Source organism: Vidua macroura, chromosome Z (genome assembly GCF_024509145.1).
Source record: "Vidua macroura isolate BioBank_ID:100142 chromosome Z, ASM2450914v1, whole genome shotgun sequence".
NCBI classification, from domain to species: domain Eukaryota; kingdom Metazoa; phylum Chordata; class Aves; order Passeriformes; family Viduidae; genus Vidua; species Vidua macroura.
Window position 1 is genome coordinate 23,331,346 of NC_071611.1, and position 13,491 is coordinate 23,344,836.

The 13,491-nt window shown below is 37.4% G+C and overlaps 2 protein-coding genes across 4 annotated transcripts in view; one reads left to right on the top strand and one right to left on the bottom strand.

Moving 5' to 3' along the window:
* The window catches only part of RFX3 (regulatory factor X3), a 105,630-nt gene that overhangs the window by 24,535 nt on the left and 67,604 nt on the right, over window positions 1–13,491 (top strand). The gene's annotated exons all lie outside the window — the stretch shown is intronic.
* LOC128822584 (E3 ubiquitin-protein ligase Topors-like) lies at window positions 7,717–8,740 on the bottom strand. The gene is made up of 2 exons (XM_054004345.1): window positions 8,566–8,740; window positions 7,717–8,305 (listed from the first exon to the last, which is right to left on the bottom strand). Exon 2 carries the CDS (start codon window positions 8,300–8,302, stop codon window positions 7,847–7,849), a length of 456 nt encoding a protein of 151 aa, XP_053860320.1. The 5' UTR covers window positions 8,303–8,305; window positions 8,566–8,740; the 3' UTR covers window positions 7,717–7,846.

A 13,491-nucleotide genomic window follows, 5' to 3' on the forward strand; every position in this document is an offset into this window, starting at 1 on the left:
TGGGGATATGTGTTTTTGCTACATTTTTGATCCATGCTTCTGTCTGTAGACAATTACCACAGAAATGCAGTTGTTTTATATATATTCTTACTAAAAATGACTACACATTCTTCCACATGTCTTACTCCATTTTATTAAATCTTTTTTTGTTTTTCAAATTAATAGATATCTGTGTAGTGTTCACTTTTGCTTAGGATTGTATTTTCTTTTTTGGTATAATACTGACTGGTATAAAAACAGATACTAGCACTCAATAATTGAGCTATTTAGCTACCACTTTCAGAAAATATATTTTGAATGCAACTTGATATGATTTAGTTAAAATGCTTTCAATGCTGTTTTGCTATCTGGTTTATTAAAGATGCTTTAGGATAGTATAGACTCTGCTAGTAAAACATTAATGTAAGGAAGTAATTAAAGAATAGAATTGTTCATGGTGAGTTGGATTTCAATAATTTAGTCAGTTAAATGCCTTAATCAATTAAAAAAACTATTGAGCTAAATCTGAACTAAATGCCAGAGCATAGTGATAGTCTAGTTGCTAAAGTAAGTTGCATAGAACTATTCCTTGCTTTTCATTTATGTTGGTGTGATTAAAAAGATGCCATGTCAACATTCCTGTGGCTTTGTCACTGCATAACTTACTAGGTGACCCTCTGTTCGGCAGTGAGCTTATTCCTTATCATTTGCTTTTAAATGGGAAACCTAATTTTTGCAGATTATACAATTGCTGTCAGTGTCTATTGTTCATCTGGGAATATTTGAATTAAAATTATTAGGTATTTGGGAATGGATTTATTGGTCATAAACATTAATCTGATCTTATTTCCGTAGGAAATATCTGTCAGGACTCAATTGTTACAGTCAATAGCTTCAGTCCTATAAATGTGTGAAAAATTCATTTTGTGCTGTATATTGCCATTTCTTTACTACTGGATGTTACTGCTTCAGAGATAGGAAGGCTGATGAAGAAGATTGAATGGTTGAAAAGGCAAAGAGACATAGCAAAGATCATGAAAAGGAGTGTGGGAAAACAGTATTGAATTTAAAGATTCTCAGCTCTTAGACAAGGATCTTCACTGCATGGGCCAGGGTGCCTAAGAGTTGTTTTGGTTTTTCTAACCTAGAGGTTATATAGAAAATGAAACATCCATATTGAGAATTTTCTTTCTATGCTTAAGTCAGTGAAATACTTAAGACATGCAAATCAGTAAATGACTATATGGAGATAGATGCTCATTTTGTGTATATTATTATAGTCTAGAGCTGAAGAGACTCAGTTCTGCTGCTAGCTCTGAATTCAGCCCTCTAATACGATCAATATAATCACTCATTTATCACCTATTATAGGGTTGAATTCTAAACATTCTAAAAAGGGATTAAAAAAGCAAGAGGATTAGTACATTAGTTGCATTTTGAAGAAACTGGTTAACATCACCTGAGATTTATTTATCACATTATACTGTACACACCTTCTGTAATGATTTTGCAGTTTTCCAAATCAGCAGATCTACTCAAGCAGCATAATAAGCCACCACAATTTATACTAAAATGAAGAAGTTAGTAAGCAGCCAAAGTCGAGTTTCCATGGACTAGAACTTCTAGGATTAGGTGCAGCTTAGCAACATTCTTAGTGTGTTAAGGTCTGTGTGATTCACATGTTCGTAACTGTATTTCAGAAGCTAATGTAATTAAGGTAATTCTTGAAGTGTATGTTCATTCATGACTGTAACATAATAGAGCTACATTGGTTTATCAGTTTATCTTCAATTATACTATTGGGGTTTACCTAATAACATCTTCATGGATGTTACCTAATAACATCTTCATGAATTTTAAAAAGTTTCGTAAGCTCAGTCACTGTAGGGGAACTCTTAATATAGTACGTTAACTTGATGCTCAGATAAATATGATCTAGTATGAGAGAGATAACTACTCAAAGCATTTAAAATTACATGTGGGTAAGAAAGATCATGCCATTGATTATATTTTAATCTTCCATTGCGTTTCATTAATTTCAGATGTTTTATATTTTAAATAAATTCCTACATATTACAACAAGAAAGATAAAAAAAAAAACAAAATTAAATAAATATTTATCATATGGCTTCAAATTCTCCACAGGTATCAGTCAGTCTCTATCAGTAATCATGAGAAGGTGGGAAAAAATTAGGTAATGGATTTCTCACAGGTATGCATTTGGAGTTAAAAACTATCAGGTGTGTGCAGTATTTCTAGTAGGTGCACAAGGAGTGGTGTCTCAGCCTGCTTTCAAATATCTCTACAGTAGCTAATTTTATTTTTATGCACTTGGTGTTTAAGGTTTCAGGGAGTTTAAAGACTCCAACTGCCATGTTTATGGATGATTATTTAAATAACTGGTTTGCTTTCTTTGTACTGCTTCTGTAGTTTTATCATTTAGATACTATGGCAGTAGTGGTGATGGGCATTTTAGTTAGGAAATGTTAATTTCTTGTGTTTGGGGTTTTCTTTGACCTTGCTTGAAAACATGCAGACCCTTCTTCTGATTATTTTTTTAGGCTGAACTGGAATACCACTATACCAATGCTAAACTGGAACAAGAACTAGACAGCATTCACTGTAATAAAGATTTATCAGAAACCCTGAAGTACATGAACAAGTTTTTTTAACTTAAGGGTAAGAGAGAACACACTTTGGGAAAGAGATATGCTTACTAAACTGCATCTCTAGATACTTGTTCTTGTAGAAAATGTATAGGAAGTACTCTTAAAATGGTGCAGTTACAACATTATAAGATACTACTTACCTAGCTTTCCACACTAATGAATGTGTAAGAAAGTCATGTGAATAAAATGGTATCTTACCTCATTGTTAGATCTCGTTTGTGCGTGTGTGTGTGTCTTTTCTGCCACCCTGTGGGCCAAAACTTTTTTTTTTTCTAGAATGAATTCTTCCTTTGTTTCCTGGAGAGGAACAGTTATGTTTTTTCCTACATGGATTTTTATGCAGTTGTTTTCTGCTAATTTTTGTTTTCTGAGCTAAAGTTGAACAAAACTCCTCCTAGTGCTTTAAATTCAACATTAACTCTCCTAGGAACCTAATCACTTCAGTTTCTACTGTCAATGGCTGGAATTTCTTAAGATTCTAGCAACCTGTTTTTTCTTCAGCTCACTTTGTAGCACATGGTGTCAATTTCAGAACAAAGATGTCAAAAATGGCCAGGAGTTTCAATTTTCAGATTGACAATGTGGTCTCTTCATTTGTTGTCCTCTATTTGGACACTTTTCTCTATGGACAGCTGACTGTTACAGCAGTTTCTAAAGGGAAGATATTTTTGGAAAATCAAATTTTGTGCAAGGGGATCAATGTGTTTGTAATAGCAGACATGAAGGAAGGTGAAGCCAACTTTTGAGACCTTGACTGCAGCACAGAGGATTGAGAAAGCATGTTGTAATAAGCATGTGCTGTAGATGGAGACAGAAAAGGATCAAGACATTAACTACAAGAATGGGGAAGGAAAAATTTGGTAACTATTGTAGCACAGATAGGTTTCTATAAAGGATAGTAATTTTTAGGTTTTGAAAAATATGTAGTAAAAACTAAGTAAGATTTCATGAAAGCTCTAGAGACAGTGACTTCTGTACCTTAAACAGCTAGAAAAATGAGGACAGAAAGTACACTTTTCATCCTTTTCTTCCTGTCTGTCCACCACCCCTTCCTTTGCCCTTGCTTTCTCCCTTTTTCTGCTTTTTTCCCTTTCATTGCCACGCAAGAAACTGTGATAGAACACAGTGAAAGAAGAGAGTATTAAAGCTATCACTTTGTGTAAGTGTCCTTAAAACACATACTTTAGAAAGACTTTAGGTTTCTCTTTGAAATATGAAATTTTAAAAAAATGCAGTATTTTCCATTTTTTGTGAAATATCCAGCCTTTCTAATCTAAAGGTTGAATAATGCCACATAAATTTTAAATTTGCAACCACTATTCTTGCTGTGATTTTTAGATTAAATCTTTTATACAGAGTGATTCTTTACAACAAAATTTTAGATATAATAAAAAATGAATAGGTTTATTTTTTATAGCATATGCATATTTAAAATAATACAGGGAATTGTTTATTAAAAATAAATTATTCTAGTTTTTATGCCTGATGTGTTCACTCTTTTGTAGATGCTTATTGTTTTGTTATAACATCCTGGATTCCAGAAAGGAGAGAGGGCAGGGGGGAATGAAATCTGAATGTAAAATATGTTTTAGCTTCTCCAAAGCTTTTATTGACATAAACAGGTCTAGGTCTTTATGGTTGGTGTTTGCAGTTAATAAGCTTTCTCTTCCTTAACAAACAAAGCAAATGGAGTCACAAGACACTTGTTACCTTTTCTGTCACTCTAATAATAATTTATATATTTAATTTATGCAGGTTTTCAGTTGGTTTTAGTGCTAACCTTCCTACATTACATGTAATGGAAGTGATAAGTAAAAGTTGCAAAACATACGTGTTGCAAGAGAAAGGAAAGACAGAAAGAAAGATTGACAGTTATGTTCCTCTCTACAGGAAAAAAAAGCATGTGGTGGAGCCTAAAGAATGTCCTAAATGTATAAACCTTAACACTTCAGGTTTCAGAAGTTAGCTTTGAAAAATGATTGCTACTTTGGATTGCTTGTAGTATGGAAACAATTTATTACTTTGAAAACAGTGTCTTGTTTTGTTGATTTTGGTTTTGTTTTTTTAAATTTTTGTCAGCAGTATCAGTAATGGAAATTACAGAGAAAAGAAAATTTTATCTTATACTCTGAAATAACATTTTACCCCATTTGAAATAAACCCATGTCAAAACTGTCAAATCCAAATAGACAAAGTGGAAGACACAGGAAAATAAACTAATATGCTGAAACCATACTGCTTTAGTGTGAAATAATGTAGACTTGTTATACTTTGTGAAATATTGTTATGAGCTACAAAATGTGTTTTTCTAAATTGAAGGCTTACCTCTAGTATCTGTCATGACTGTTGAAGAGGAAAGAAGATCCAGAAATAAGGGTGTTAATCTGGAAACTTGCAGTCTGTTCCTTGTGTTGCAAATTCTGTGTGTGTGGTCCAGAATTTAATTGTTTAGGCCTACATACCTGAAGATGTTCACAAATTTAATTCTTCTTAGCTGATCCTTAGTCAGTGTTTCTAAGTATTAGCAGTTTTTTTGGTTGTGGTATTTTTTTTTTCCTCAAAAGTGTGAGGTTTTTTAACATACTGAGGTTTAGCACCTTGAATTTTTTGTGGAATTTAGAAGGAAATGGCTAGGATTTAAGATACTTGAATTTAAGGGAGTCTTGACTTCTCTTTTTAATTTTTTTAGTACTTTTTATATGGAGTATTTTTCAATCAGATTGAAGAGCTTTCTGAGGGAAATAATATATTAGTATAAAATAAACATTATCCTAATAATCAGAGAAGAAATGAGGCTAAATTGAGGGCTAAAATTGTTTAGCATCTATCAGTCTCCAGAAAAATGTTTTGGAACTCAAGTAGTTTTTGCTTTATCTTGTCTATTTATTTCACAAAGATTGATCCATATCATTTGTCAATGCAAGAATGTAAATTGCTGAAGTAATTTAAAAGGAGAGTGATTTCTTGATAGCTTTTAGTCACTACTAACCACTATCTACAAACCAGTCCTTGCAGTTGTGTATCACCCACGAGCTTGCTGAGGTGCACTGTGTTCCATCCTCTAGGTCATTAATGAAGACATTAAACATTACTGTACTCAGTATTGATTCTTGTAACTGGACTGGCTACCTGCTGAACTTCATGCCACTGGTCATAACCCTCTCTTGTTAAATTCCATTCAGATCTCTTTTAAAATGTGGGTATTGACAAATACATATTTCAGAACTTCAAAGACTTTGGTATGCATGCTTTCTAGTCCTAAGAAATCACGAGTTGGGCGGGATCTCTCTTGGTCCTTAATGTTGCACTTGTATGCTTATATAAAAAGTCTCACAGGACATACTCATGGTTGTGTGGGTCCTAGTTCACTGACTAGGTCATAAGGTTACATTACAGGCATTGCTGTGAAATTTTTGCTACATATGTTAGGCTGATTATAATCTCAATTCCCGTTTTTTTTGCAAATCTCATATTTCAGCACTATTTTTTTATTTTCCTATAATGATGGTTATGTTCCGGATTACACTATAGTATCAGGTTTCAGGTGTATCCCAAAGAAACTGTATTGTGGTTTTGAGCAGGAGAGGGAGGGAGGATACTAAATCTTTGGGGGTTTTTGACACATAAGATTGTAATTATCCAAATCCATTTTTAAAACAGATTAGATACAATCCTTTCATTAACTTTCACTTTCCTTGCCTTGTGCTTTCATCAGTAGTAGTATTCTTCCCTTTGCTTTTTTATTGTATTAATAATTTATTAGCTAATTTTCTAGGTTACTTAAAATAATGAGTGAAATTACATAAATCCTGCTCAATTGCCCTTATTTCTTATTTTAAAGCTCTCTCTATAGCATGTGGCAATAAATTGCAAATCTGCATGGGTTTTAACTTTGAAAACAATTAGTCTCAGTAAACTGCTGGTAGTGATCAAATATCCTATAAACTGGATGATGGAATCAGCTCTTAAGCTATTATATTTTATGGAGGTTTTATTGTGCTTTTGTGAAGACCACTTCATGTTCTCTAGTCTGTGAAACATGTTGCAGATGGTACAGTTGCTATTTGTCTTGTTTCAGAGTCTGTGTTTGTTTCTAGTTATTACCTTCTTCCATTTTGTCAGTCTGGTTTCTGGCTCTAATAAAATAGGGCTTCAAATAATGTGCTGCTTATCCTAAATTAAGACACAACAGAATTTTCTAATAATTTGCTTATCATGAAGATACATCAAACTTCATGCAAAAGTTAGACAATAACTTTTAAGACTGGAATTATGAAGTGCTAATATATTGTGACTTTGATGTAATATATTAACTCCTGAATGTATTCTTATCTTTATTGCAGAGTATGCTAACGGTAACAGTTTAATTTACGACAGCTTGCTAAAGGAAGTATACCCTTATTTGCTTGAGGTCATATTCAGCTTCTGCACTTTGTATACTACTTGTGTACATACTTTCTGTTAAAATCATCCTTTTCTTCGGTGATATCTCTTGGGATTATCTTGTTGTTTGCTTGTTTGTTGTTGGGTTTTTTTCCTTTTACTTGCTTAGATATGTCTAGAAACTTGTTAGCATTTGTCGAAAACTTCATAAAAACAGAAAACCACAAAATCCATCTTCCTGTTAACCTATGCAGCTTATCTGCATAAGACAATCTAATACACGGCAAGAAACACTGATGTTTAAAAAAAAAAAAATTGTACTTTTGGAGTGCAATTCGTTTCAGTATCTGCAGCCCATAGGAAGTTCTCTTAAGAAGACAGACTGAAATTCTTGAAAATAGTACTGTACCCCTGAAAACTGTCACAGTTTTAGCTCACTCCTCCTTTTTATCCCTGGAAGCCACCATGACTCATTTTAAAAGGTGTAGAATATCATGGTTAGACTCCAGCTGGGAGCTAAGCACTATGAAGCCTCTCACTCACTCCCCTCTCCCAACTACTGCCTTCCCGCACCCACCCACTGTGGGGGAGAAAAGTTAAACTTCATCGGTTAAGAAAAAAACTCTTTATTAATTTAAACAAAATACAATTTACTACTACTAGTAAGAAAAAGAGCGTGCAGTATTCGAAGGTGCTGCGGGAGACGCGTGCTCCGCAAAGCCTCTGGATGCTCATTCCAAGCACATGAGGGCCGTAAGCCGCGCCCCCAGGCTGGCAGGTCCACCGGCAGGGCGGGTCGAGCGCTGCGCTGCAGCCTATCGGGCAGAGGTGTCAGAGGTTCTTGGAGCTCTCTCTCCGTCCCCTGGCGGCCGCCCCCTTCTCCTGGCAGCGGGACGGCGGTGGGGCCGCGGGCGCAGGTGGTAGCGCCAGCGCGGGGATGTGCCGAGCACGCTCTGCGCGGCCGCGGCGCTCTGCTGGCAGCCGGGCGGGCCGAGCACGTACTCCTGGTAGTCGTCGTCCGCCCTGACCGTGTGCAGGATGCGGCCGAAGCGCTGCCTGCAGAGCGGGCAGGCGGCGCGCACGGCAGCCCACTGCCGGATGCAGGCGAAGCAGAAGGTGTGCAGGCAGGTGTCCACGTGCGCCGCGTTGTCCACGGCGCCCAGGCAGATGGGGCACAGCCCGGCTGCCGCTGCCTCCCGCTGCCCCCCGCTCGTGGCGGCCGGCGCGGCGGAGCCGCTCTCCCGCAGAGCCTCCGCGGCACCGGGCGCCATGGGCTGCCAAGAGACGGGGCAAGTGCCGGAGCTTCTCTGGCGCCGGGAACCGGGCAGCAGAGAACCCAGAGCGTGAGCAGAGAGGGGGGACAGGGCCGGCAGAGACCCGAAAGGTCCCCGTGTGGGGCAGAGAGGGGAGACAGGGCCCTCCCGAAAGGTCCCCGTGTGGGGCAGAGAGGGGAGACAGGGCCCGCCCGAAGTGGGGCAGAGAGGGGAGACAGGGCCCGCCCGAAGGGTCTCCTTGCAGGAAAAGGAGACCTTACTGGAAAGTGACCGAGCCGCCCCTCAGCTGCCTTCGACACCTGCCTCCCGCTCCGTTCCCCCAGGCGTGCTGCTCCCCATTCCGGGAGAAATCTCCCTTCCACACTGCTCCGCCCAGCCAGTGGGACTCAGCTGGCACAGGGTACCTGCATGAGGCGGTCCGGGAAGGAGGAAGTGGCTGGGAGTCGTTAGTGATGCCGAGGGCCCTAGAGCACTCGCAGGAGCCAGGACCAAAAGCACTGGCTACTGAAGTGCTGTGAGTTTATGGCTGTTTGCCCCTCAGTGATAACACATAAGTCTCTGGTCCTGCACCACAACCAAGACTTAAGGAGGACAGCAAACAAAGGAAAGGTGAAAACCTTTGAATCACGGGATGCTTATCATATTATGGTGGCTTTTTGAGCTGAGATAAGCCTCAGTCTCCTCAGATCCTGTAATGACTGACTGTTTCCCCTTAGTGTGAGGACTCAGCAACAGGCAGTGCAGCAATGCAGGAACTGTTGGTGCCTATGAAGCACTCTGTCTTGGCACTTCAAAGATCTGTCAGGGGAGAAGGACCCTTTGTTTGTGGTAAGAAAACTTCAGCAGTGGAAAGTAAACTCTGGAGGCCATCTGTTCTAAACCTCTGCTCAAACAGGGTCACTTAAAAGTCAGTTGCTCAGGACCATATGCAGATGGCTTTTGAAAATCTTCAAGATGGAGATAGCGCAAGCTGTTCTAGTGGTTTTTCAGCCTCACAGAAAAAGAAAAGTTTTTCCTGATATTCAATAAGGACCCTCCAGTCACAGGCTGCAGAATGGATATCTGCTCCATTGTGGACCTCTGTGGGTTGCAGAGGTACAAACTGTGTCACCATGTTTTTTTCCACAGGGTTCAAGAATCTTTGTTCCAGCACCTGAATCACTTTTCCCCGCTCCTTCTTCTAACTTTGATATCTGCAGGGTTGCTTGTCTTTATCAGCTGCTGTTAGATGGCTTTTTTTTACCATCTCTTGGTTATGTTATTACAGGGTCATTGCCACCACTGGTGTTCAGCTCAGCTTTGGTTAGCAGTGAGTCTGTCTTGGAACCAAGTGGAAGTGGCTCTCTCTGACATGGGGGGAGTTTCTGAAAGCTTACCAAAGCCAACCCTGTAGCCTCCCTGCTACCCAACTGCTACAGGAGTCCAGAATTGGACACAGCACTCCCCGTGTGGCCTCACTAGTGCTGAGCAGAGGCCAGTTATGATCTCCCTTTTCTTGTCTTCAATACTTTGTGTAATGCAGCTGGGGATTTTTGTAGCAAAATACAATCTAGATTCTTTCAAGGGGGAAAATTCAGGATGGAACCTGTTGTGCATATATATGTGCATATCAATAGTTTAAACATGAAAGTGTTTCCTTGGCACATGAATTGCTCAGGTTACATGGCATTCAGCTGTAGCAAGCTTAAGTTTAAATATTTGGTGTTTTGAAGATGATTCTGTTGAACGTATCTGGACTATCTTAGAATTAGTTAGAGACAGCAACTTTAAAAATAACTTTATAAATCTTTTTGTGTTGTTTTTAGGTTAGGCAAGTATACATGTATACATGTATGTAAAGGTTGCTAGTTATTCCTTCTGTCCTGTAGGTCAGGAACTTACTTCTATTATGTCTGCACAGAACTTCCAGGGTTTTTCTTTTTAATATTTTAGCATTCTCTGTAAAAGCTCATTATATTCATGGCATGTAAAATACATGAAATTTATTTATATTTTAAATCAAATTTCTGGTCCTAGAACAAAGTCTTAATAGATTTTAACTTTGTCAAATTCACCTTCAACTGGGAACTTCAGACATCTTTCCTTTTATTGTGCTGTGTCTTGTTAGGTGGTAGTTGTATAACAGTTTTTTGTGTGCACTGTCTCTAAGTGAAAACCATGCAAATGCTGAATTGTTTCTGTTGATATAAAATATGGCACATTTCAAAGTGCAAAACTAATGCGTTTTTAAAGGTTTGTGTTAGGTAGGAGTAACATGCAGGTAGTCTCTGCAGTGTAGAGAACTTTTGTCCAGGAGCTTGAGGATCATGAGGAGCTTGAGGAGAGATAGGAAGGGAAAGAAGAGAAAAACAGAAATTCTTGTAAATATCACCAAACTCAGTTAAGGATACTGTTGTGGCTTCCTCTTATTCTAGGAGATACACCATCTCTCTTCTAGTAAACAAATTAAAAGAAGGGAAGAATATTTCATTAGTATTCAGTTAGGTGAGGTGTGTGGTAACTGTGCAGCTTGCCCTGGTGTTCTAGATTTGTGTAATTTGTACTTCATGAGGAAATTTCTGTCTTGCCTGAAGTGTTTAAACATTGTAGTTGAAAAAGTAGTCAATATGACTGGCTGCTTCATTGATTAGTAAGCAGCCTTGACATTTCAAATGTGAGTAGACCATTTAGATTGTGCTAAATATATTGTGAAAGTATAGTGGATACATCAGGAACCGGAACAAAATCTGTCAATTTTTCAACTTGTGTAAGTATTGCCACCGATCTTATTTTGTATTTGGTGTGAGTTGAACTACATTTCTTGTCCTGCCTTCTCAAAGCAAGTGAGGTAGTTGAGTCATTATCTCGATTCACCAAAAATGGAGAATCACTTGGGATGATACCAGATTTAGACATTTTAACTGAATATGTATTTTAATTATGGTTGTAGAGTTCTGTGGCTTTTTGTTTGTTTTTTTTTCCTTAGAATGAAGACAAAATAAATATTTGGTTAAGTGGGCAGTGTTGTTTACATAGAAATAACAAAATCTAACATTGCAAATCAATGCTGACTCACTTATAGTGAAAATAAATCTTGCAGTAGGTTGGCACATTTTCCTACTTGGTACCAGAAACTTGAACTACAATGTAGAGAATTAGAGGAAAGCTGCTCTTTACCAGAAGTAAAAAATAAGCACTTATCTAAGCATGATGTATACAGTGTGATACCTATCAATTAATCTCAAATATTAAATGTAAATATAATAGCTGCATTGGCATATGTGGCATATGTGAACAGTAGCACTTCAGCAAACTTGTTTAAAACATAACTAATTACATAGGGTCTGACAGGCAAGTTTTCTTTTGCAGTCAAGGAACTTGCCTTACAATGATTGATAGTTTTTTCTTGCTTCATTGAACTGTAGTAGAACTGCCAGTAATATTTGTCTCTCTATATGCTAAATGAGTGAATAGTTGAGAGTAGCTCAGGCTTTCAGCTCTTCATGCTACAGTTGTTCTACAAAAAAACCAGTACAATTTGTTTTGTGGGTAAGGTAAGAACTATTTGCTATGAAATTGTAGACAGACTTGGAATATTAGCTCTATAACAATAAAACTTTTCTCTACTTAAAGACAGTACACGTTTGTTTATACAGTGCAGGTTCCAAATGTTGGCATCAGGGATTGCACTTTCCATGTGAAAAGAAACCCGCTTAGTAGCACCAGTGTAATTTTTGCAAAGTGAGAAAAACTCATAGTATAGGATGAAGCCTTAAGGAAGAAAAGCTGCAAGAAAAGCTGCAGTAGGAATCAAACAGCTTTTTTCAGTAAGGATAACAAGCCTACTGCTGTAATGCTACAAGGATAGGAGCAGCGAACGAACAAATAATTTTTGTGTCTCTTAGCTGGAGACGGGGAGGTATCATGCTGTAATACAAGCCAGGCAAGTAATAATGTTGCGTATGGTGAAGTTCATTCTTAGTAAGGCAAAGTTATGTGAACTAGGAAGTTATTCCTTACATCTGACCAATCATTTGAATTAAATCTAAGTATTTCCACCTGTCAAATGGTGTAGAATTTTGTTTATTATTTCTATTTTTATCTGAGAGCTGTCTTTTCATCTCTTACTTGTAAAGATGATGTACAGATCCAAGCTCATTCTTAATAGGAAATCTTCTTATCTCAAAAACCTATGTCTTTTTTCTTATGTATAGTGTTTTAAACTTCATCTTCCAGTCTGCTTGCACTGTATTTGGCTTGTACTATTCTTTTGTGTACAACCACAGTGGATCAGATGCAGGCTGTTGAACCTGAAACCATACTGTCAATGACTTGTCTTAGTTTAATTTGAGTCCATTCTTTCTTGTAGTCAATTTGTCAGTTGCTGCAGCCACTCAGTTTGGTTTTTTTCACTTTTCTATATACAGACTTCTTAAATGTAAGTGATCCTATCTGAAAGAAACTAAAGCATTCCAGTTTTCTTATAAAAATCTCTGCTCTTTTGATGCCAGGAAGATACCAGTAGGTAAGCAAGAATGTCTAGTTAAGCTGAGTATAGGTTAATAATTTGGTAACTACTGATTTACTTGATTTTTTCCCTGAGATGTTAGATGTTATCTCTCTAAGAAGAGATAAATGAGTTATGGGAAGAAGGTTTTTAGTTTTTCTTTAGGTTGAATTAAGAAATCTAAGCACTCTGCTTGAGTCTCTGTTTTGGTTTTTTTTTTTTTTTTTTTTTTTTTTAATGAAGGTTTAGGTTGTCTTAGAAAATCTACTGGGTTACTGATTTACTTGAGAATTATAGTCACTGTGCTACAGTATAAGCATAATCTTTAGCATTTTGAAAACAAGTCATCTGGAAACTGGCTGCTTCTAGATTGACTGTGTGGGGAGGCTATCTCAGGGAAACATTGGTAATCATATTTACCACTAAAATCATTTGGATGTTTCTGAAGTTACAAAGGTATGTCGTGAAATTAAGGAGGAATTTTCCTGTGGGTCCTTCTTCAGGAAATTCTATGTATCTAAACTTCTTTTATTAAGGCTGAACAAATCCCTTCTGATCTTCTGGTCTGCCTTTCCTTCCACATCAAATATAATCACTTTTTTCTTTTTTCCTTTTTATTCTTTTTTTTTTTTTTTCTTTTCTTTCTTTTTTCTTTCTTTTTTTCTTTCTTTTTTCTTTCTTTTTTTCTTTTTCCTTTTTC